General features: G+C 44.7%; 1 protein-coding gene across 1 annotated transcript; it reads left to right on the forward strand.

The window, feature by feature from the left end:
- Positions 1 to 4,123: 4,123 nt before the first annotated feature.
- On the forward strand, positions 4,124 to 5,774 carry LOC141027951 (probable indole-3-pyruvate monooxygenase YUCCA11). Its single transcript, XM_073505625.1, has 5 exons — positions 4,124 to 4,298; positions 4,620 to 4,735; positions 5,055 to 5,288; positions 5,376 to 5,498; positions 5,595 to 5,774. Exons 1-5 carry the CDS (start codon positions 4,124 to 4,126, stop codon positions 5,772 to 5,774), a joined length of 828 nt encoding a protein of 275 aa, XP_073361726.1.
- Positions 5,775 to 26,089: the final 20,315 nt, after the last annotated feature.

Raw genomic sequence — 26,089 nt, forward strand, 5'->3', positions numbered from 1 at the left:
GAACTATTACAAATCAATTTAAAACAGTTGATGAAGTGAGAGAATCTCAGTCTGATGAAAAAAAGCCTCGAGAAGGATAATAGATCCGTGGATGGTGATGAGCTTGAAGGAGAAGGGGCAACTGAAGGCAAAAATATGACAGAGCTGGAAATGCTAGAAAAGGAGATAGGACTGGGATACTTGGAGCTAGTAGATTATTCTGTTAATCAAGATCAGGAGTCCTTTGCTTGGAAACACCCTAACTTTTAAGATAAATCACCAGCGGATCATATTTAAGTTGAACAAATGTAACTCCGATTTTAACATGATATATAAAAACATATTGTAAAACATACATAAAATGTGATTTTTCTGATCTTATAACTTTTTTTAGACCAAATTTTACATATTGAATTAATGTGCATGTAACTATTTATATTCTAAACGTAATTTATTTAGGAAGTGATCGTAAGATTACCTCGGATGAAGAATAAGTTATAGTCTTCATCCGAGGTAATCTTACGATCACTTCCTAAATAAATTACGTTTAGAATATAAATAGTTACATGCACATTAATTCAATATGTAAAATTTGGTCTAAAAAAAGTTATAAGATCAGAAAAATCACATTTTATATTCTTCATCCGAGGTAATCTTACGATCACTTCCTAAATAAATTACGTTTAGAATATAAATAGTTACATGCACATTAATTCAATATGTAAAATTTGGTCTAAAAAAAGTTATAAGATCAGAAAAATCACATTTTATGTATGTTTTACAATATGTTTTTACATTTGTAATTTTATGTAATATAAAATATTTTTTACGGCGAGTACATATTTTCTTACGTTCTTTTTTTATGTATGAAATAAGACAAAATTTACAAAACGTAAAAATCCGGTGCATTGATGTCAAAATAGAGAGGGGGTGAAGAATAACTATTCCTCACCCAGGGTGACGAATAGCGCGACCCTATATATATATGTGTGTGTGTGTGTGTGTGTGTGTGTGTGTGTGTGTGAAATTTGAGTGTAAATTATCCATATCTTTTAAACCGTAACTCCGATTTTAACCCCCGCCACCTTGAGTAAGACAAGATAGTAGCGCGAGACGTCCGAAAGGAACCAGCCGCTACCACCGGCAGCACCAAGGAGGGTGAAGAGGAGGACAAGGTGAAGCTGCACCTTGAATCCTACGGCTGCTTGGACTATGCGCAGGACTTCGACGCCATCAGGTACCGGATGCACCGCATGCGGAAGAAGATAAAGGACGAGCTCGCGGCCGGCAGCAGGGCTACGGTCCAGCAGTACATGTGCCCTGCCTGTGGGAGGAGGTACTCGGCGTTGGATACCATGAGACTCCTCGCCGGCGACTGCGAGTGCTTCCGCTATGAGCACTGCGGCGGCGAACTGGTCGTGGAAACTGATGCCAAGATCACGTCTCGGGGGTCAGGAGATGGTGGTGACCATGACAACAATGCACAGCGTAGGCGGCTTGAAAAGTTGGAGGACATGCAACCGAGGATGGATGAGCAGCTAGAGCCATTGCAGGCGCAGATCCAGAGGGTGAAGGGTGGAGAGACAGAGGTTGAAGTTGGGATATTATTTCTTGGTGCAGGTCGGTGTGGCACGAGCAGTGGCTCAAGGTCGAAAGTCTTTCCTCCATGGATGTTAAAACAAGGCATGGATCATACAAGTATTGATGATGATAAGAAGATGAACTCAAGTAGTGAAGAAAAGAAGAAACGTATACTAAAATGAGAGGATGAAGACGTTGACGAAGAAGTTGAGATGGAGTGGGAAGATGGCTAAGAGTGCCAGTGGCATCATGAAGAATTTGCTATCACCTATTTTTAAAAGATTTAAGTCTATTAGTTGAACATTATTAAACTACAGTAGCACTACTAGTACAAGACCAGACTATTAGCAACCACTATTGTAAATGGTTAGGGCATCTCGAACGATGACCCCTAAATAGGCCACTATTAGCAGCCACTATGGAAAGTGGTTAGGGCATTTCAAACGCCGACCCCTAAATCTGCCACTATGGACAATGGTTAGGGTGAAAACATGCCATACGCTAATCGCATGTGCTGGCCCAGGACGCCCCGTACGCGATGTGATGCACATCACGAATGGTAGGCTTTAAAATCTCATGCCCAATGAGTCCTCACATCATGGACAATGGAAAATCTAGAAAGAAAAAGAAAGGTGGGATCAAACTTAACAATGATTACTTTGGTTAAAAAAAGAGAACTGACACATAAAAAATCACATTATACTCATGAAGCAAACTTTTGCGGCTTCCTCCCACTGGTGCGGGCCGGCTGGCGTGCCCCACTACTGAGGGATGCAGCCATGCGAGGCTAACATTCCTGTCCTGCTACAGGCCACCCAAGCCTGGTGCCGGCTGCCATTTGCAAATACTAGAACCTATTGTTATGGCCTTGCTCATGACAGATTCACCACAACAATTTCTAATACACCTTGTTAGCTCCACAACTAATCCTAATACCAGAACCTATTGTTATGGCCTTGCTCATGGGAGATCCAGATCTACATGTTGCAATTGCAATGTACAAATATTTCCCCATGTACAGGCTTACAGCCTTCTTATTACTTGGCTCGTACTGTTCTTGTTCATGCACGGATATGACAGAAACAAGGGTGCTCTACTGCAATTTTTGTTTAAGTTGTTGCTGCCTGGATGGCTACGTCTTGAGAAATACATCAATTTAAACTGAATATGTGGAATGCCATCAGTGCTAGCTGAATGTGTCAAACTGATGTGCTTATAAATTAATCATTGTGCAAACTGCAACCTGATAGCAGTCGGTGAAATACCTTTATTTCCATGCATTGTAGCATCATATTTACTTGCTTTCCGTTTACTGCGCCGCTCATGGATTTTGCTCTTGTTGAAGTTGTGTTTCTATGTCCTGCGCAGTTCCTGTTCTTTTAACATGCTCTTGTTGAAGACAACAGATGAATTCTGACTGTCCGCATGTTGCTCTTCTGCCATGTGCATCGCCTATACTGATTGTAAATGGAAGAACTGCAAATGGCCAGGTGCAGGATTCAATTATCAATATAAGTTGAACTTGAAAGCATAAGATACACAACTGAACAAAAGGAGTTGAGAAACAACAAACAAACTAGGTTCCAACAGGACCCAGATCTCAAGACAAGATGAGGTAGCAGAACCACAACTAACTCTTTTTTCATGGCAGCACAAAGGGCGTGCCCAATAGCAGCAGACAAAAGAACAAGCGGAACAAATCTACCGTGCTAACGACGACCCGAGGAGCTTATGCTCAAAACATGCCTTGTTGCGGATGGAGTTTCTAGATAGCCAACCTAAGGAAACTGTCCAATGCTCGAAAAGATAGATGGTACAAGTGCAACCCGACCACCACAGTGTAAGGCCATCCATGCTCGGCCAGTACTTTGGCGTCGACAGCCCAGAAGACACCTGCAGAGTCCATCACCATACGGAAGGAAGGCTAACTGGCCATGATGGGTTAGTCTACAAGTATAGGGAAAGGAAAGAAATGCTTGCATAATACACAAAAAAAGGAAAGAAACACCAACAATCTTTCTTGAATCTGAATTTGCATACAAGTACTCCCCCGTCCCGAATTACGTCCTGAAAATGGATAGAAATTGATGTATCTAGACCTAAAAATACGTCTAGATACATCCATTTCTGCGACAAGTAATTCGGGACGGAGGGAGTATATACTGAACATATCCTTATCCTATATGAATTTTCATTGACGACAACATGAATGGAAAGAAATTCTAAAGAGATTTTAGTCTAAACATATCCAAAGCCGGTTGATAAGTTTCCAAAAAAACCAATCGATCAAGAGTGTGTTTCCTGCCTATTCTGTATCCCCTATATTGTATCAGGACATGCTTTCACACCAACGGTTCAATATTTAGATGGAATACTAGTACACACCGGGATAAGGCGTCAATAAATCTTTACCTTTTCATTCCTCATTCTAAATGGATTGACACATGAAACATACTAGTATATATATGCCCAGATATGCATCCAAAGATTCATCGAGCAAACAACAAACACTCCAGCCTACCATTGCATCCATCCCACAACTTTGTCAACTCTTCTCTTTGAAATGGAGAATGTTGTAGTGTTGATTGTTGGCGCTGGGCCAGCAGGCCTTGCAACAGCAGCATGCCTTAGCCAATTCTCAATTCCCTATGTCATTGTCGAGCGTGAAAGTTGCAGCGCGTCGCTTTGGCGCAACCGCGCCTACAATCGCCTCAAGCTGCATCTTGCAAAGGAGCTCTGTGAGTTGCCACACATGTCATACCCACAAGATGCGCCAATATACATACCAAAAACCTTGTTTGTGAAGTACTTGGATGACTATGTTGAGCGTTTCAATATTCAACCCAAGTATCTCACTAGTGTGGAGTCATCCACATTTGAAAATGACGATAAATGTTGGTCCATCGTGGCACATGAAATGGCAAAGAGCACAATATTCAGCTTCACAGCAAAGTTTCTTGTCATGGCAAGTGGTGAGAATAGTGCAGAGAATATTCCAATGATCCCCGGACTGCAAAGTTTTCCGGGTGATGTCATCCACTCCTCAAGCTACAAGTCAGGCAAGAGCTACTCTGGCATGAATGTATTGGTCGTTGGATCTGGCAACTCTGGAATGGAAATTGCTTATGACCTTGCGGCCCATGGTGCCAATACTTCAATCGTTATACGAAGCCTGGTATGTACTTGCACTATATATTATTTTCTGACCTGGAAACACTAGGGGATCCCCCACCCCCACCCTACGGGCAGTGTATATTTTCAGTGGGCACAAGGCAATTTCTTATTATAGTCACCACTAGAAAGATGCAATTTTTAGAGTAATTACTAGAAAGTACTTCATTGTATAGAGCGATAGACTGTTTTATAACATGCACAAACAACTAAACAATTAGACGAACTACACCGAAAAAATAACTCTTGAAAGAAGATGATTCTATGAAATTTTATTTTAAGACGCAGGCTTCAAAAGAGACATGACATGTTTGTGGTTGCAGATTCATGTAATGACAAAGGAATTAATTCGGTTGGGGATGACACTTGCTCGCCATCTTCCACTAAAGCTAGTGGATAACCTCCTTGTGATGGCGGCGAAATTAATATTTGGAGACCTATCGAGGTATGGCATCAGAAGGCCAAAAATGGGTCCAATGATCCTCAAGTCAGAAACCGGCCGATCCGCTGTTATTGATGTTGGCACTGTTGGATTAATCAAAAAAGGTATCATTAAAGTAAGTATATCCTTGACATGACATAAATTTCATAACATATGTTGTCTTCATATGCCAAGTTATCAATATTCTATTCATCTCCTACAGGTACATGGGAGCATTAGTAAGATCGTGGGCGATATAGTTGAATTTCAGTGTAGTAAAAATATATCATTTGACGCGATTGTGTTTGCAACTGGATACAAAAGCACAGCAAATATATGGCTCAAGGTAACAACATCAATGTTTGAATATGTCCGAGTTTGTTTTCTTGGTGCAACAATTGTTAAATCTGCTAACAAGCTCTATGTTATTTTTTTATCCCAGAATGGTGAGAACATGTTTAATGGCAATGGACTGCCCGTCAAAGAATATCCGAATCATTGGAAAGGTGAAAATGGGCTCTACTGTGCTGGGTTAGCAAGGAGAGGATTGGCTGGTATTGTAGCAGATGCCAAGAATATCGCCAATGACATCAAATCAGTGATAGGCGCTATGTATGGCTAAATTATCAAATCAGCGAATGTGTCTTCGACAACGCGATGTCTTCCATCGCTAGGCTCCTCAACAAGATCAAGGATGAGCTCCGATATTGGGCTAAGGCAGGGGCACAAGGCCTGCGGGTTGTTCTGCACCAATCCTGGGATGTCCACTGAGTTGTATGATATATTGTAAAACTAACCTCCTATGAGGAATGTAACTTTTCCCCATCCTTTCAATGCAATGAAACGCAAAGCTCTTTTGCGTTTTTTCGATTTTTTTTTATCTTTTACATGTAGTTTACCAGGGCTAGTGAGCTAGACGGTTGATTCTTTGAGAAATCTATCCACCGCCACCTGTCTATCTATCTTTGATAGAACTAGATTTTTGTTTATTTCAAGGTTCATATGTGCCAGGGAGTAAGCACTACTTTTATAATATAATCAAGGGCTTTATACTCACATGATGCAAAGAGCTTTCTAATTTTTGTTGAACAGTTATCTACAATATTTTATTTACTTGAATTTACACATGCAGAAGGCATTCGCTTGAACATGATGTTTAACAACAAGGGGCTAAGTGCAATTAATACAATCCCAAATAATCAACAACAAATGGTGCAAAAGATAATCAAGTCAAAGTTGTTCGGTTTTTCATGTCAAAAACACACGAGTAACTGCAGTAGCTTCCAAGTTTTTATTTATTAAATGAGTATCAAATTGACGATATCTAGAAATACGATGGTAATTGAAATGAATGATAACAAATGGAACAATCAAAATAAAAAGTTCTCCAAACATTTGCTTGATATGTACATGATTGAGTACCAATCTTCAAGCCAGGCCAGGATAGGTATTTCTTTCCCGTTCCATATTAATTAGTGAAAACTAATTTCTAGTTTAGTCTACCACTGAGCACAAACGTAATTTCCTTCTCAGAACCACGTTCAAGAGTTGCTTCTCCACTTCCTTTAGAGTTTAGACACCCTGTCTGTAGATGCAGGGAGAATGGAGTGTACCTCAATTTGCGCTTTGTTATTAGCCAGACTAATATCGTAGGCATGGCATCCAGATTTCATCCATAGGCATGGCATCCATATTTTGTCGATTACAACTACCATTTATCATGTGCAAATGGAATTGCTAGAACTAGTGGGCGATGAGCGCCGCAAGAGGAGCCTAAATGGCTCACAAACAACAAAAAAGGTATGGGAATTTATTTATTTTTATTATTACCCACTATTCCGTTTATGCCTGTCTGGCAGCAGTACAGATTGTATAGTAGTAGCGCACTTACCGGAGTGGTCACCGACCGATGCCTCCTACCGCTCCACCGCGCGAGCGACGCCGGCCCCGGGAAATGCCTCTGACCTGCGCGTCATCTCCATCTCCATCCTCGTACCCTCCAGCTGCCGTCAGAGCAACTCCAACACGCCGACCCAAACGTACACACGCTTTTCAGCTTTTTGTCCGTTTAGATCGGGTCGTCCGTCCGCTTCTGTGTTTGGATTGGCCGTGCCCCCAACCAGCCGACCCAATTCACGTCCGCGTAGAAAACCATATGAATTATAAAAAGGTCAGTGGCTATAGATCAGGCCAGTGGCCATGCCATCGCCTAGAGTTAATGCCGGTGCCATGCTAGCGACTCGCATACATGCAGCCTTTAAAAAACACCACACAGTTCATGCTGGTGCACTTGCCAGCGGCCGACACACATGCCAGCACACAAAAGGGGCTGGAGTTTAACCACACCATCTCGGTCGTGGTCATGCCGGCACACTTGCTGGCATACAAAAAAAGATAATGCTCTTCGCGAGAGATCACTCATCATCGAACTTGAGCATGTCGATTTGCATCTTCTCGAACGAAGGCTTCTTCCTCGGGGACGCTGTGCTCAAGTCCACTTTCATGATCTCCACCCCTTCGTCATGCAAGCGAACGCCACTTATTTTGCCTTGGTCTTGGAATTGGTGGCCTTGATTTCGAGCATCTTCATTTGCTTCTCTGCCTCCATCTCGAGCTTCTTGGCTTGCTACTCTGCCTCCATCTCAAGCCTCTTCCTTTGTATCTCCATGAAGGCCTTCATTTGCTCTTCTTTGTCTTGCCGGCGCTTCTCCTCCCTTATGTCCTTCTTGGTCATTATGCCTGCCGATGTTGCATGCAAGGCAATCGACGCCACATCACACTTGTCCTCTTTCTTGGAGTTGATCTTCCCCTCAGTCGCGGCTTCTCTTCCTCGCCATCCTTGACGGCCTCCTTCCCTCCACATGCCTTCATGGCGGCACATTGCGCCTTGAATTTCTCGTCCCCGTTGATGACCATCCAACAATGGGTGAGTTGGATGACTTGTTCCCATGTTGGGCCTTGAAATCTTCCAAAGCTTGAAATGCCTACAAATGAAGAGCATGCAAGCATATGGGCAAATGGACAAGCAAGCATATGGGCAAATGGACAAGCAAGCATGAAACAAAGGAGACGAAGATGGACGCATGTATACCATGTCCTTGATGCCGAGGCCACTCACAGGACGTCCCTCGATGCTCTCAAGGGTAGCACAAAATTTGTTGCATTCTTGTTGTATCACCCTGCAACGCTTCAAGAGGGACACCCACCCACGCTTGATATCGATCTTGTACGGCGCAAACTTCTTGAGTTCATGATATTCGACCTTGGGGTCTTGTCCAATGTCGCTCCAACATTCACAAAGGAGCTTGTCCTCATCCTTTGTGTATGCCTTCGTCCTAATGCTTTGGCGCTTCTTATTTGCATTGGCTTGGGTGGTGAGCTCGTCTTAAAAAAACATAGACTCCCAATCGATGTCCACTTCGTCTTGTTCTTCTAGGATGTAGTCCTCTGAAAATTCGTGGTCTTGCGGGGAAGTGCTTCCCATGCCATCTTGGCCTTGCGCGAAGGGGTCGGCCATGCCTCCATGGCCTTGATCAAAGGTGTCGAGCGTGCCCTCGTGGCCGGCCATGAAGGGGCCTCGGTCATCTTGGCTTTGGGTCTCGTCGAAATCAAAGGACACCGCCTTCGAAGATGATGGTCTCGATGATGAATGGTTGGTCGTCTCGTCGTCCGTGGCCGGCATTCTGCCGAACAGGTTGCAGGTGTAGGGATGCATGTCGGCTGGGATCTCCCGCGGGCGTTTCCTTGATGGCCATGGGCGCGCGCGTGGTCGGCGCGACCACGCTCACCTCCGGCGAGTACTCCCCGGAGAAACGGGAGATTGCAGGTATGGATGGAAGCCGGGCATCGGCGGCGTGGTGGATGAGCACGGCGACTCTGGCAACGCCAAACGAGGAAAGGCCGACGAGCCCGTGATGGCCTGGGTTTAATCCTAGGTAGTGTAGGGCCTCCCTCGTTGCACATAGATTATTGATCTCTAAAGTTTCCAAGCTGTTGTGCCCACCTATAGAAAGCCACATGTCTCAAAAAAAACCTATAGAAAGCCACAAGTACCAGCCCAGTAGGTTAATGTGTTTCAAAGACTGTGAACTTGGCAGAAACACTCTATTTGAATCAGTTATGCATAAGTACATAATTATTTTCCTTCAAAATTTGTAGTTTTCCCAAAAATAAAAAATTGGAAATTTAATTTAAACGTGTGTAGAAAATCATGAATAAAAGTACATAGGAATGCGTTGAGAATATAGTGACGTGCAGTGCAACACATCACACTTAATTAAAATTAGTGTGTGCTCCCCGATATTTAGCTCAAGTTTGAACTGCGTACCGGGGCAACACACAAAATTTACGTTCAATCCAAACGGGCCTAAATATGTCAATCCACAGCTCAAAGATAAATAAATAGGTCCATCAGTCTAATACTCCCTCCGTTCCAAATATATTGCGTCCTTGATTTCCGTGCTTTAACTTTGACCATAAATGTAATCAATGAGACCGACCGCGGCGGGAGCAAAAGTTATACCAATGAATTCGTATTCAAATGAAGTTTTCAATTATATAATTTTTGCTCCAGCCGCAATCGGTATCGTTGGTTAAATTTATGGTCAAATTTAAACCTCGGTAAGCGCGGGCGCACTACATTTTGAAGGAAGGTAGTAATATGATGAAATGGTGTAGACACCCAAAGAGTCAATTATACCGTGGTGCTAGAACTTGGCGTAAACGGTCACTTTAGTGCTAGAACTTGTAGCATACATTGAAGTGGTGGAAAAACTTGGCTCGGGCGTGCAAATACTGTGATAATCAAGTTTGTATACGCCCGCAACACTGATGAGGCCTGCCAGCATGGCGTGGGCCCCATTGTCAGTGACCAAACAATGAAGACAAGCCGTGTGGTTTTTTTGTCTAAAAAAAGACGTGTAGTTTTTTCCTTTTTTCCTAGAAACCCCCTTGTCTTTTATTTTTTTCACCAAAAAGACCGTGACAGGCCGGTCCCCGTTGTCAGCAGCAAAAATAATAATTGAACGGAAAACGGGTGCGCTTAGGTTTCGAACCAGCGACCTCCAATTTAACGTGTCCGCTGCTAACCACCTGACAAAAATCATGCTCGTTTTCTGAAGAGGATACACAACTTTATATTCTTTAATATTTTTAGGAGAATATTCTTTAATTAAACAACACAAATTTGCAAAGCTTTAATTGTTACTCTTTACGTTTTTTAGACACTGCTACAATTTACGTCTATAACAGAACGTACTCATGGGCCAAAACTCACATCAGTTTGTCAGTTAGTGTAGCCCATTTTTAATATGTTACTATTTTAATTTTATTTTTTGCAGTTTGTAAAAAATATTAAAATTATAACTATAAATAACATACATATAATTTTAAATATGTATTCAATTGAGGAACAACAGTCTTCGTACATATATTTATATTTTTATGGTTAAATAATTTTTCTAAAACACACAAACTTTATTAAAAAAACATCTGACAAAAACCCTTTATTAAAATCGCATGAACACTTTTAAAACAACACAATTCTTTTAAAGGCTGGACACTTTTATATACTACTAAATTAATAATTTATTTAAAACATGAAAAATATTTGTACTTATATAAGAATTTTTTTACATATACATATTTCTATCAATGATTTTAATTTTTTATTTAACACTAGTAAACATACCCGTGCGTTGCAACGGGAAACAGACCCCTTCCTTGTCTCTAGCTTATATGGACCTTATGTTGCAACATCATAAGAGAAAAAAGCATATGATTTTACATTTCCTTTAAAGTTTTTTACTTGTATACACTATCATAGAAGGGGTATCACAAAATAGCACTATAATGAATCAGGTTTACTAAGGTAGTGCTGCATTGGATAATAAGGTGGTGCTGCATTGGATTCATTAAATAATCCATAAGTCAAAGACAATATAGGTCTAGAAATAATACATATGTGAACATGAGCTAAATTCAATATATTCAGTTAGCAGTTGTCATACCAAAAGTAGCGGGGCAAATGAATACATCTTTACCATAGAAAATTTTGCATGAATCTGATCTTTGTCTTTTATTATCCGAGATTACCACCACTGACATCATAATTCTTCTGCCCATCGATAATCTTCACAGCATATGATTCTTCAGGACTGGACACTACAATATAAATTTTACACGCGTGCACAATATTGGCATGCCTTTATGCGTACTCTGAAAATATTTAAGGATGGAACATTTAGAGATTAAAATAATATATATCTAAACTATGCTATGGCTGTGTCTTTTGATCAGTTTACGGGCATTCATGGTCGAAATATGAAGAAAACAACATATATCTAACACCATATCCTTCAAGGCAATGGTATAGTTCAGTAACTGGAAAAATAATGCATTACATTATGTATTAGCCAAGTATGAGTTGTTGTGTGAAGATTTTGTTTCTCATCTAGAAGCTACTTACTATTTTATAAATCTTATCGCTACAGTAACACTGAAAATGTAACAAGAGTTTTTTCTCATGTTTATACTCCCTCCGGTCCTTTTTACTCTGCATATTAGATTTGTGTCAAGTCAAACTTTGCAAAGTTTGACCAAATTTATCTTAAAAAGTATCAACATCTACAATAGCAAATATATATACTATGAAACTACATTTCGTAATGAACCGAACAATATTGATTTGACTTTGTAAATGTTGATACATTTTTCTATAAGTTTGGTCAAAGTAGAGATATTTTGACTTCAGACAAAACTTATATACAGACTAAAAAGGAACTGAGAGAGTATATCATTAGGGGAATACACAGTGTCATACTATATTACTTGAAGGTAAGCAACGTAAATCTTGCATGTTCCATCCTTAAATATGTTTAGGGTATGCATAAAGGCATGCCGATATCTTCACAGCCACGCACCTTGTACACATCCTACATGGGATGACGACCCAGCAGCCGCCCATCTGCTACCGGGACTGCCGCTTAGATGTGATCTTCTACCAAAAGATAATCGATCTTGATCCTATATATGGTTGGCAAAGTGCTTGTGTTGCTTTGATCAGATAATTTACCGGACAAATTTTGAAACCACTGCATTTATTTAAGCCACCATATGTTGTGCAGTCACGTCACATACCAGTTCTTCAGTCCTCTTTGATCTCTTTATCTACTCCATCTTCAAGGCTACAGAGCGGGAGTGACCTGGGACCACGTTCCACACGCTAAAGAACTCCACCATGAGGATAGGAAACGCGGCCAAAGCCTCCGGCTCACGTCATGCCGTCTCTTGCGTAGGTGTTGTTGAGTGCTGCGCTGGTCGGAATTCCACCGGGAGCATGACGTCCCGGCATCGAAGTGTTCCCCAGACCATAGTGTGGCGGCACAGGGGTTCATCGCCGTCCTCAATCATCTCTAGTGGGGCGGCTCGACGCATCGTCCCTGAGCGCTGGTTCTGTGGGGCAGCACGCTAACGACGGCAACCAATGCACAACCAGCCGAACAGGGCCGCCGGCGACGACTACAGCGAGATGCACGAGCAGAAGGCTGCATGCGTTGAGCCACTATGCGCGGCAAGAAACGGAGGCCAGGCCCAAGCGCTGACGACCATGATGCCGGGATGAAGACTGGCACAGAGTTGTGAGGACCGTGACGTGCTCGCGTATAAACGGGCACTCGTCGTCCTGGCTCTGTGGCATCACGCACAGCTCCGATAGCGGCTATAACATGGTGGCGGCGGCATCGTCTCCGGGCGCGGCGTCGCAGGTTCCCCTGCGAGTGTTGAGATGTCATGCAACTCGTGCAAGACCGCCGCGAACAGCAGCTCTGACCATTAACTCCCGCTCCCTTGCGCCACCGCTGAGCGTGATTCTCACGACGAGCGAGGTCGATGTGGTGGCGGCGCCAGCCTCTCTGGTGCAAACGGCATCGACGAAGAGCCGCAGCATGTTGACCGGGAGCTAGGAGGAGACGGCCGTGACGGCGGAGAAGCAAGGCTGGGGAAGCGGAATCCAGCGGGCGGGCTGGTGAGCGCCGGAGGTCAGGTGCGGCGTGATTCCGATGGAACGACAACTCAAGAAGATGATACAGAGACGCTTGTGCAGCGTAAAATATTGCCTTCATGGGTTTCAAGCGTGGAAGGAGACGGGAGTGGATATGGGCTGATGCAATCAAGGAGTATTTCCTTTCTGGTCTAATCAATCGGGCGTGCTTTATTATATTTCTTATTACGGACTGCGGGCTTGCCATCCTCGCTTCAATTGCACATTGGCCTGGGCACGCTTGGATATAGGGAAAAAACGCTTTGGATCTTTTTAAATCTCAGCCATCAATCTTTATGTTTAACATAAAATTAACGGATATAAAAGGGTGACGTATGAAGAACTATGAAAGCTTCCTCCTTTTAATATTAGGTATAGATGTGCAAACAATTTATTATAAAAATATTTTTAAAATTCATAATTTAATTTATGAAATAGGTGAACATTTTACCACTTTAATAGGTGAACATTTTATGAAACTACATGAGAATTTACTTAACGTTATTTATTTTATTTATATGTATATTATTTAAAACTATATTTCCTTTTTTTAATAAAATTACGAAAAAACTAACATTTTGAAAATGTTAAAAGAAACTAACAGTACGCTCAGGGTTCGAGTCTCTGCGGCTGCATCATTTTTACGATGTTTTCCTATTTTTTGTTATTCAACTGAGGATATATAGCTTGTGTTTCCTTTCTTTTTTGCAAAAATATAGCCTGTATTTCCTTAATGTACATTAATGGTGAATGGGTTGGCTGGCTAACTTCGCGAGCAGGGAACTTGAGGTTGCTCGGGTTCGAACCTGAGCATACCTTTTTCCCATTCATTTAAAATTTGCGCTGGAGATAGCTGGGACCCGCTTATCAGCAGCTTTTCTATGAAAAAAATATAAAATAGAGACAGGATTTTTAGCTCCCGGGGGTCTGGGCTCCCGTTTATCTCACCGTCCATCCATACTGGCCAACTTGGTGATCTGTGCTTGTCCTGCGCGGCTAATGGATTTGCAGGCCTATGTGAGCAGTAAACAAGGCAGTAGGAAAATATTTGAAAATAGAAATCAGACACTGCTCTGCGCCTCTGCCTCATCTGTCACACCGCTGGGCCACTATTTTTCTGTGAGACGCAAGGCGTTGCATGAGAGCTGAGAGGGTTGCCGTCCCGTCTCATCACTGTTTCTCTAGTGAAGAGCAGAAAATTCATCGAGTTCCAGCTAGCTCGACCAATCCAGACCTGGAACAGTTGTGCCACGTACAAAGAGGGAAAAGAGAGAGAGAAGGAGAGACAGTATGCGGCATGCAAAAGTTGCCAAAGTTGTCAAGGGAGAGAGAGAACTGGCCCATGCAAAGCTTTTTGACGAGTTTTTTAAGAGCTGTTTCCACGAGCTACATGCACGTTAAGAGAGAGAGAAACATCCAGTTATTTGATTTGACCGGTGAGGAGGCTACAGCATATATCCTGACAAACCTGTCCAGAACAGTGACCTAGATAAGCATGCAGCTTTATGCAAATGATGTGCAGTTGGACGTAGCACCGCAATCCTAGGGAGGTAAAATTTCGTGTTTTGACCCTTTTTCAAACAAAATCAGGATCTGACCCGTTCGAAAATATTTTGAGATCCGACCCTTTTGCAGCCTACCGCCGAGACCAGCGGCGGTAGCAAACTTGTCCATGTCAGCAAAGATAACGGCCTCCGTGTCCCCTCCGTCACACCCTACCGCCGCTCCACCCGGCGGTAGGTTGTCTGAACCTACCGCCGGAGTCTATGGCGGTAGGGTGTGGGCATATATAAACCGCGGGCCGGCCGCCCCCACCCCCTTCTCCCCCCCCACACCCAGCCCCCCCCAACCACGAAGAACAGAGCAGTTGCTCCAACTCGCCCTCTATCATCCCCTCCACTCCCCCCCCCTCCGATCTTCTTCGTTTCTTGACGGATTTTGCGGATCGAGATGGCCCCGAAGAAACAAAAGTAAGCTCTTTCAATCCCTCCAATAAGTTTTAATCAAACACCTTTCGATTCGTCGCATTATTCGATTCAAATCACTCCTATTTGAATTTTTTTAACTCTAGGGTTGATTTAGGTTGATTCTAGATGTTATATTGTGTTAGATATGAACTATATTGAATAGTTGGTATGGTTGTGTTAAGATGAACCCTAGTTCATAATTGATTTGAATGGTTTTTTTAATATGATGGATGATGCATGTTCCTATGCCATGATGCAAGTATTAGATGTAGTGTATGATGAATATTGGAGATGAATATTTGATATATCTGTTATATGTAGTGTATGAATCCTCAAGATGAACCCTAGTTCATTTTTTTGTTTTTTTTAACAAAAAATGATATTATGCATGTTGGATGTTGTTGGAGAAATATGTGTTATGATGCATTGGAACCATGGTGATTGCATCTTCATAAAAGTATTTTATTTAGTTCTTGATATATGTATTGTATTTAGTTCATGTTCATAATAATCTTGATATATGATTATTCAAAGATTGAACTCATAGGTTCTGTTGGATGTGATTAATTTTTGTTATGCATCGATATGTTTCGTAGTTAATGTTGAACCCTAGTTCATGTTGAAAAATCTTTTGATATGCTTATGCAATTCTTTTAGGAGGCCACCTCTTGCGGACGACATCGGCACGAAGTACACAATGCTTGACCCTAGGTTCGACAAGCGTCACCGTGCCCGTTTCATTGAGAATGGAGTGGTAATTACCATTTTAAACCAAATCTTTCGAATTGATGAAAACAAGTTGCTAACTATTATGTCCATGCTAATTATGCTTTGGTTATGGATTTTCACAGATGCTGCCGCCACTGCGGATGAGGGCTCACAAGACGACGGTGAAGATGGAGTACGACGATCGGTACGCATCGTTCTTCAGGAGAGCCCCACTATTGGGTTTCGTCCTGCAGTTCAAGCGTAAGCCGCCGACGCTCGTTCACTCGGCTCTCACGGCTTTGATTGACCGGTGGCGGCCAGAGACGCACAACTTTCATCTTCCATGCGGGGAGATGACCGTGACCCTCGAGGATTGGGCGATGATTACGGCACTACCGCTCGAGGGTCGTGCTCTCACGGGAAGAGTGGAGAGGGCGAACTGGCACGAGAGGGTTGTCAGCCTCATCGGCGACTCCCCCCCCCCTGCTAAGAGCAACCGGACTTCCGACATACCGCTGTCATGGCTCCTCGAGCACCGGAGCAAGTGCCCGGAAGATGTCGAGCCCTGGGTGGTGGAGCAGTACGCCATGGCCTACCTGTGGTACATTCTCACGGAGGTAGTGTTTCCGGACTGCTCCGGGAACTCTGCCCTATGGATGTATCTCGACTTCCTAAAGGACTGGGATGCGGGGTACAGCTGGGGGGCCGCCGGACTCGCCTACCTATACCGTTCGGTAAGTGAATATCACTTTCTTTCAAATATCAGATGTGTGCTGCTTTACATTTTGACATCTTATTGTCTGGACATGGTTTGTAGCTTGACGACGCGACCCAGAGAGCAGAAGTCACGTCCGGTATGTGTGGATGTGTATGGGGCCTCTCCATTTGGGTGTGGGAGCGAATCCCGGTGGGCCGTCCGGAGAAGCTGCACTCGCGTGCATGGACGGACTATGGCCAAGATGACGAAGATGATCGGAACCCGACCGTCGCATACGCTTGGGACGTGGTGCGTGTCTACACGGGCGAATCGAAGGCCTTGTACAAGGTCTTCAGCAAAGAGCTTGATGCTCTCACGCCTTTCCAGGTATAAGAACTACATTTTCACTTGAGCTTACCGTTGCTTCGATAACACTTTCACTTGAGCCTAACATTGTTTGGTTATAGGTTTCTTGGCGGCCGTATACTGATGATCGAGAGTGGGGGTTCGAGCTGAACAGCATGTGCAAGCAGGACCGGCTTCTCTTCCGGTGCATCGTGCCCATGATTTGTGTCTATGCCGTGGAGTACCACTTGCCACAGCGTGTTGCCGCACAATTTGGTAAGGCGCAACACACACCACCAGCCGGCATCGTCCGCGATACCGGTGGCTACGACCTACACCTGTGAGTGCTGTTGGGAATCGTAGCAGAAATTAAAATTTTCTACGCATCACCAAGATCAATCTATGGAGTTTACTAGCAACGAGAGGGGAGGAGTGCATCTACATACCTTTGTAGATCGCGAGCGGAAGCGTTCAAGAGAACGGGGTTGATGGAGTCGTACTCGTCGTGATCCAAATCACCGATGATCCAAGCGCCGAACGGACGGCACCTCCGCGTTCAACACACGTACGGAGCGGTGACGTTTCCCACGCCTTGATCCAGCAAGGAGGAGGGAGAGGTTGAGGAAGAAGGCTCCAACAGCAGCACGACGGCGTGGTGGTGGTGGAGCGACAGTTCTCCGGCAGGGCTTCGCCAAGCACACGCGGAGGAGGAGAGGTGTTGGGGAGGGGAGGGGCTGCGCCTTGGATGTGGTGCTGCCGCCCTCCCCTCACCCCTCTATTTATAGGGAGAAGGGGGAAGGGGGGCGGCCCCTCTAGATGGGATCTAGAGGGGGGGGGGGGGGCGGCGGCCAAGGGGGGGAGGTGGCTTGCCCCCCAAGCAAAGGGGGGGCGGCCCCCTTTAGGGTTCCCCCCAAACCCTAGGCGTTCATAGATTGCACCATATCCAATAGAGTGCGATTACGACGTTCGGACACACCATTACGCTGAGGTGTTTCAGGCGGCGTGAGTTGTGAAACAATTCCACATTTCCTTAAGTGTGTGCCAAATTCGTGACTCAAATATTCCCCTCCACGATCTGATCGTAAGAACTTTATTTTCCTGTCACGTTGATTCTCAACCTCACTCTGAAATTCCTTGAACTTTTCAAAGGTCTTAGACTTGTGTTTCATTAAGTAGACATACCCATATCTACTCAAGTCATCAGTGAGGGGTGAGAACATAACGATAGCCACCGCGAGCCTCAACGCTCATTGGACCGCACACATCAGTATGTATGATTTCCAATAAGTTGGTTGCTCGCTCCACTGTTCCAGAGAACGGAGTCTTGGTCATTTTGCCCATGAGGCATGGTTCGCACGTGTCAAATGATTCATAATCAAGAGACTCCAAAAGTCCATCTGCATGGATTTTCTTCATGCGTTTGACACCAATGTGACCAAGGCGGCAGTGCCACAAGTATGTGGGACTATCATTATCAACCTTACATTTCTTGGCATTCACACTATGAATATGTGTAACATCACGTTCGAGATTCATTAAGAATAAACCATTGACCAGCAGGGCATGACCATAAAACATATCTCTCATATAAATAGAACAACCATTATTCTCGGATTTAAATGAGTAGCCATCTCGCATTAAATGAGATCCAGATACAATGTTCATGCTCAAAGCTGGCACTAAATAACAATTATTGAGGTTTAAAACTAGTCCCGTAGGTAAATGTAGAGGTAGCGTGCCGACGGCGATCACATCGACCTTGGAACCATTCCCGACGCGCATCGTCACCTCGTCCTTCGCCAGTCTCCGCTTATTCCGCAGCTCCTGCTTTGAGTTACAAATATGAGCAACCGCACCGGTATCAAATACCCAGGAGCTACTACGAGCGCTGGTTAGGTACACATCTATAACATGTATATCACATATACCTTTGGTATTGCCGGCCTTCTTATTCGCTAAGTACTTGGGGCAGATCCGCTTCCAGTGACCGTTTCCCTTGCAATAAAAGCACTCAGTCTCAGGCTTGGGTCCATTCTTTATCTTCTTCCCGGCAGCTTGCTTACCGGGCGCGGCAACTCCCTTGCCGTCTTTCTTGAAGTTCTTCTTACCCTTGCCTTTCTTGAACTTAGTGGTTTTATTCACCATCAACACTTGATGTTCCTTTTTGATCTCCACCTCCGCTGATTTCAGCATTGAATATACCTCAGGAATGGTCTTTTCCATCCCCTGCATATTGAAGTTCATCACAAAGCTCTTGTAGCTAGGTGGGAGCGACTGAAGGATTCTGTCAACGACCGCGTCATCTGGGAGATTAACTCCCAGCTGAGACAAGCGGTTGTGCAACCCAGACATTTTGAGTATGTGTTCGCTGATGGAACTATTCTCCTCCATCTTACAACTGTAGAACTTGTCGGAGACTTCATATCTCTCGACCCGGGCATGAGCTTGGAAAACCATTTTCAGCTCTTGGAACATCTCATATGCTCCGTGCTGCTCAAAACGCTTTTGGAGCCCCGGTTCTAAGCTGTAAAGCATGCCGCACTGAACCAGGGAGTAATCATCACTACGTGACTGCCAGGCGTTCAGAATGTCTTGAGTTGCTGGGAAAACAGGTGCATCACCTAGCGGTGCTTCAAGGACATATGCTTTCTTGGCAGCTATGAGGATAATCCTCAGGTTACGGACCCAGTCCGTGTAGTTGCTACCATCGTCTTTCAGCTTGGTTTTCTCTAGGAACGCGTTGAAGTTGAGGGCAACATTAGCGTGGGCCATTTGATCTACAAGACATATTGTAAAGGTTTTTAGACTAAGTTCATGATAATTAAGTTCATCTAATAAAATTATTAACGAACTCCCACTCAGACAGACATCCCTCTAGTCATCTAAGTGATACATGATCCAAGTCAACTAGGCCGTGTCCGATCATCACGAGAGACGGACTAGTCATCATCGGTGAACATCTTCATGTTGATCGTATCTGCTATACGACTCATGTTCGACCTTTCGGTCTCTTGTGTTCCGAGGCCATGTCTGTACATGCTAGGCTTGTCAAGTCAACCTAAGTGTATTGCGTGTGTAAATCTGGCTTACACCCGTTGTATGCGAACGTTAGAACCTATCACACCCGATCATCACGTGGTGCTTCGGAACAACAACCTTCGCAACGGTGCACAGTTAGGGGGAACACTTTCTTGAAATTTTAGCGAGGGATCATCTTATTTATGCTACCGTCGTTCTAAGCAAATAAGATGTAAAACATGATAAACATCACATGCAATCAAATAGTGACATGATATGGCCAATATCATTTTGCTCCTTTTGATCTCCATCTTCGGGGCGCCATGTTCATCATCGTCACCGGCATGACACCATGATCTCCATCATCATGATCTCCATCATCGTGTCTTCATGAAGTTGTCTCGCCAATTATTACTTCTACTACTATGGCTAACGGTTAGCAATAAAGTAAAGTAATTACATGACGTTTCAGTTGACACGCAGGTCATAAATAAATTAAGACAACTCCTAGGCTCCTGCCGGTTGTCATACTCATCGACATGAAAGTCGTGATTCCTATTACTAGAACATGATCAATCTCATACATCACATATATCATTCATCACATCCTTCTGGCCATATCACATCACATGACACTTGCTGCAAAACAAGTTAGACGTCCTCTAATTGTTGTTGCAAACTTTTACGTGGCTGCTATAGGTTTCTAGCAAGAACGATTCTTACCTACGCCAAAACCACAACGTGATATGCCAATTTCTATTTACCCTTCATAAGGACCCTTTTCATCGAATCCGATCCGACTAAAGTGGGAGAGACAGACACCCGCTAGCCACCTTATGCAACTAGTGCATGTCAGTCGGTGGAACCTGTCTCACGTAAGCGTACGTGTAAGGTCGGTCCGGGCCGCTTCATCCCACGATGCCGCCGAATCAAGATAAGACTAGTAACGGCAAGTAAATTGACAAAATCAACGCCCACAACAACTTGTGTTCTACTCGTGCATAGAAACTACGCATAGACCTAGCTCATGATGCCACTGTTGGGAATCGTAGCAGAAATTAAAATTTTCTACGCATCACCAAGATCAATCTATGGAGTTTACTAGCAATGAGAGGGGAGGAGTGCATCTACATACCCTTGTAGATCGCGAGCGGAAGCGTTCAAGAGAACGGGGTTGATGGAGTCGTACTCGTCGTGATCCAAATCACCGATGATCCAAGCGCTGAACGGACGGCACCTCCGCGTTCAACACACGTACGGAGCGGTGACGTCTCCCACGCCTTAATCCAGCAAGGAGGAGGGAGAGGTTGAGGAAGAAGGCTCCAACAGCAGCATGACGGCATGGTGGTGGTGGAGTGACAGTTCTCCGGCAGGGCTTCGCCAAGCACACGCGGAGGAGGAGAGGTGTTGGGGAGGGGAGGGGCTGCGCCTTGGATGTGGTGCTGCAGCCCTCCCCTCACCCCTCTATTTATAGGGAGAAGGGGGAAGGGGGCCTGCCCCTCTAGATGGAATCTAGAGGGGGGGCGGCGGCCAAGGGGGGGAGGTGGCTTGCCCCCCAAGCAAAGGGGGGCGCTCCCTTTAGGCCCCCCCCCAAACCCTAGGCGCATGGGCCCTAGGGGAGGTTGGCGCCCAGCCCACTAAGGGCTGGTTCCCTTCCACCTACAGCCCATAAGGCCCTCCGGGGCAGGTGGACCCTCCCGGTGGACCCCCGGAACCCCTCCGGTGGTCCCGGTACAATACCGGTATACCCCCGAATATTTCCGGTGACCGTATGGTGACTTCCCATATATAAATCTTTACCTCCGGACCATTCCGGAACTCCTCGTGATGTCCGGGATCTCATCCGGGACTCCGAACAACATTCGGTAATCACATACAAACCTTCCTTATAACCCTAGCGTCATCGAACCTTAAGTGTGTAGACCCTACGGGTTCGGGAATCATGCAGACATGACCGAGACACCTCTCTAGCCAATAACCAACAGCGGGATCTGGATACCCATGTTGGCTCCCACATGTTCCACGATGATCTCATCAGATGAACCATGATGTCGAGGATTCAAGCAATCCCGTATACAATTCCCTTTGTCAATCGGTACGTTACTTGCCCGAGATTCGATCGTCGGTATCCCAATACCTCGTTCAATCTCGTTACCGGCAAGTCACTTTACTCGTTTCGTAATGCATGATCCAGTGACTAACTACTTAGTCACATTGAGCTCATTATGATGATGCAATACCGAGTGGGCCCAGAGATACCTCTCCGTCATACGGAGTGACAAATCCCAGTCTCGATCCGAGCCAACCCAACAGACACTTTCGGAGATACCTGTAGTGCACCTTTATAGCCACCCAGTTACGTTGTGACGTTTGGTACACCCAAAGCATTCCTACAGTATCCGGGAGTTGCACGATCTCATGGTCTAAGGAAACGATATTTGACATTAGAAAAGCTTCAGCAAACGAACTACACGATCTAGTGCTATGCTTAGGATTGGGTCTTGTCCATCACATCATTCTCCTAATGATGTGATCTCGTTATCAATGACATCCAATGTCCATGGTCAGGAAACCGTAACCATCTATTGATCAACGAGCTAGTCAACTAGAGGCTCACTAGGGACATGTTATGGTCTATGTGTTCACACATGTATTACGATTTCCGGATAACACAATTATAGCATGAACAATGGACAATTATCATGAACAAGGAAATATAATAATAACCATTTTATTATTGCCTCTAGGGCATATTTCCAACAAGTACCACAAGCCGTCCTCATCGATTCTAAGTTCTTGTTTTGATGCTTTACATTCATAAAAGAAGGGTGTTTTACATTCTTTCTTATGCATTGCAGGATGAGCAGGCAGAAGAATCAATCAATCACGGATTGGGAAGCCGAACATGCGACATACATGAAGGAATGGAACGAGTAGAAAGGACGCAAAGACACGGAGAGGAGAGTGATTGACTGGGACGCGTACGAGAGGATCACATGCTGTGGTATGATGATGGCATCAAGCATCGTCTGCGTCTGAGGCCCCAGTGGACGACAACAGATGCCGAAGACCTGTTCGATGACGCCTTAGAGAATGAAGCCTACAGCGAGAGCATCAAACAGCTTCAAGGCGGGTTTAGGGAGTACGGACCCCTCATGAACAGAGTGGTATTTTGTTTTTACCTCTTTTGAACCGACGGTTGGATTAAATCAGCTTTTCGTGCTATTGACTCATTTTATTACTTTGCAGTCTTCGGAGCTGAACAAAGCATTTTTCATGCCTCTGATGCGCTTAGTGCTGTCCCTGGGACTCTAGCTAGTGAGAACAAGTTGAGGGAACCGGTGAAGGTAATACAGAGTTCATTTTCGTTATCATTGGACATTCAAGAAGTTCATATTGTTTCGTTATCATTGCAGAAATACGTCAACAAAGCACGCCGGCTTGTGCGCCTGCTTGGGTGCGCTACAAACACCGAGGATGTTTTTCCTCCTGCATCGATGCGTAGCCTCGCTTCATCGAGCCATGCAGCCTCGTCGTCTAGGGCGGTTCAAGATGACGAGGAGGAGAGCGACGACGATGATGATGCAGAGGAAGATGAAGAAGAGGGCGCAGAAGAAGAACATGGTGAGGAAGAGGAAGAGGACGATGAGGAGGAGGAGTACGATGATGACGATGGACCTCCAGCAACTCAGCCAACCCAGCGTGAGAAGATGAATGTGCCGAAGAAGGATTGGAAGAGTCTGTTGGCACGCGAAATCGCCGCGCAACACCAGGATATTTGTCGTGCTTTCGGGACGACGAACGATTGCTTTACGAGCAAAGCAACAAAGAATCCCCTCCCTTTCGTAGAGGAGAGACGACCGTTTTTCAGCGCAAAACGACAAAGATCACCAAACCCTAGGGCTGCTAGGGCTCGGTAGAGAAAAGAACGATGGATAAAACATACGTGGAAAAGTAGATTGGTTTAGTTGAATAGATCGATTGGTTCCTCTTTCTCAATCAGCCGAGGCCTATTTAAGGCACGCAGGACTTGGGCGTACATTGCAGACTTGGCGTACAAGAATAAAACTAACCGAACCTGACTTGCCCTTGCTAATTCGGTTACTGTTGTTTACTATGTATGAATTGATGCGTATCCAATCTATTTGCTGGCCGGTACTTAACAAATCCAAACAAGGCCATGTACAAATCCCTTTTGGCCCACAAGGAAAGGAATAAAATATCCGGCCACAATGTAATTATATCAGCTAATGGAGATCTCATACACCTGATGCATCACCATGCAGATGTAATTTTACTTTTTGTTGTAACCTTGCATGATAGCCTTTGCAAACCTGAAACTTCAGCTTGGCATCTGAGACCGGTTAGGACTTGTCCTTGGAAGTAGTAGCTTACTAGCTCGACACAACTGCTAGTCCATGTAAAACACTGTTACAACACTTGAAGCAATATATTATCTGATTAGCTTGATCAATAACCTATATAATTTGGCAGATCATACTCTCCAGCCAAATTACACCATCAACATAGTCCATCCCCGTTTCAGAAAGCACGTCCTATGGCCCGCAAGAAGAAGGCGGCCGAGAAGCGATCCAAGGATAACGAGGACCGAAAGTCGAAGAGGGGAAGGAAGGACTGAAGTTGCTGCCGTGTCGTTGAACTAAAAACTTGCATATTTGCTTCGTGAACCATATGAATTTGCTCGTGAAACGGTTTCGTTAATTTTCTATGTATAACTTATTTGCTATGTATCGAACCTACCTTATTTATAGATTTGCTATGTATCGAACCTACCTTATTTATAGATTTGTGGTGTGTGCATCATATATCATACCTTGTGTGCTTCATATGTCATACATATGCTGTTTAAATGTTGTCTGCCAAAAATTGAAGACAAAAGAAGTTAGAAGGTGCAAAAAATGCACACTGGGCCACCCTACCGCCACACACAAAGGCGGTAGGTCTGTACATCCTACCGCTATCAGACCCGGCGGTAGGGTGCCTCCCCCCACGCCCCCCCTTATGTGACCAAAAAATCGAGCAGCGGAGCGATAGGGTTGCACACCCTACCGCCAGGGCGCTCGGCGGTAGGATCCTACCGCCCAGGTCCTCGGCGGAAGGGTGTGCAACCCTACCGCTGCGCTGCTCGATTTTTTGGTCACAGAAGGGGGCGTGGGGGGGGGAGGCATCCTACCGCCGGGTCTGATGGCGGTAGGATGTGCAACACTACCGCTGCGCTGCTCGATTTTTTGGTCACAGAAGGGGGCGTGGGGGGGAGGCATCCTACCGCCGGGTCTGATGGAGGTAGGATGTACAGACCTACCGCCGCGCCCGATGGCGGTAGGGTTTGGCATTTATAAACCCAACCGCCCGCCCACCCCACCCCAACCCCTAATCCCCACCCACCCAGCCGCCTTCTTCTTCCTCTCGCCCATTTTCTCATCTCCTCCACTTCCCCACTCCGATCTTCTTCGTTGATTCACGGATTTTGCGGATCGAGATGGCTACGGAAAGAGGAAGGTAAGCTCCTCCAATCCCCCAATTAGTTTGAGTCAAATCAACCCGCTTTCTTATAACCATATGAGGAACCCTCTCTAGTTGATATGATGAACCCTAGAACCTAGATGATTGCAATGTGATGAACCTAGTTGATGAACCCTAGGTTTAGTCTTTCTTATAGCCATACCAGGAACCCTCTCTAGTTGATATGATGAACCCTAGAACCTAGATGAACCCTAGAACCTAGATGAACCCTAGGTTTAGTCTTTCTTATAGCCATATGAGGAACCCTCTCTAGGTTATATGATGAACCCTAGAACCTAGATGAACCCTAGGTTTAGTCTTTCTTATAGCCATATGTGATGATTTATTGTGTGAATATTGTAGATATTTGTTTTGCTATATATCTCCATTGATTTAGGTGGAATCTACCTATATCTGATGAATGCTTGCATTAGAACAAATATTGATGTTTAATTAACTTTATCCAATCAATGCTTATATAAGGAAAATGGCGCCACCACCACCACTTGATCAGGATGATGACTATGAAGACCCACTTGAGGAAGCCATCTGTGCTCAAAGAGTGAGGCTGAGCGATCAGGAGGTGTGCAACCTATGGGACAACTTTCTGCCACGTGCTGACTTGGTCGGGGTGCCATTCG

The sequence above is a fragment of the Aegilops tauschii genome, chromosome 7 (assembly GCF_002575655.3).
Source record: "Aegilops tauschii subsp. strangulata cultivar AL8/78 chromosome 7, Aet v6.0, whole genome shotgun sequence".
Taxonomy (NCBI): domain Eukaryota; kingdom Viridiplantae; phylum Streptophyta; class Magnoliopsida; order Poales; family Poaceae; genus Aegilops; species Aegilops tauschii.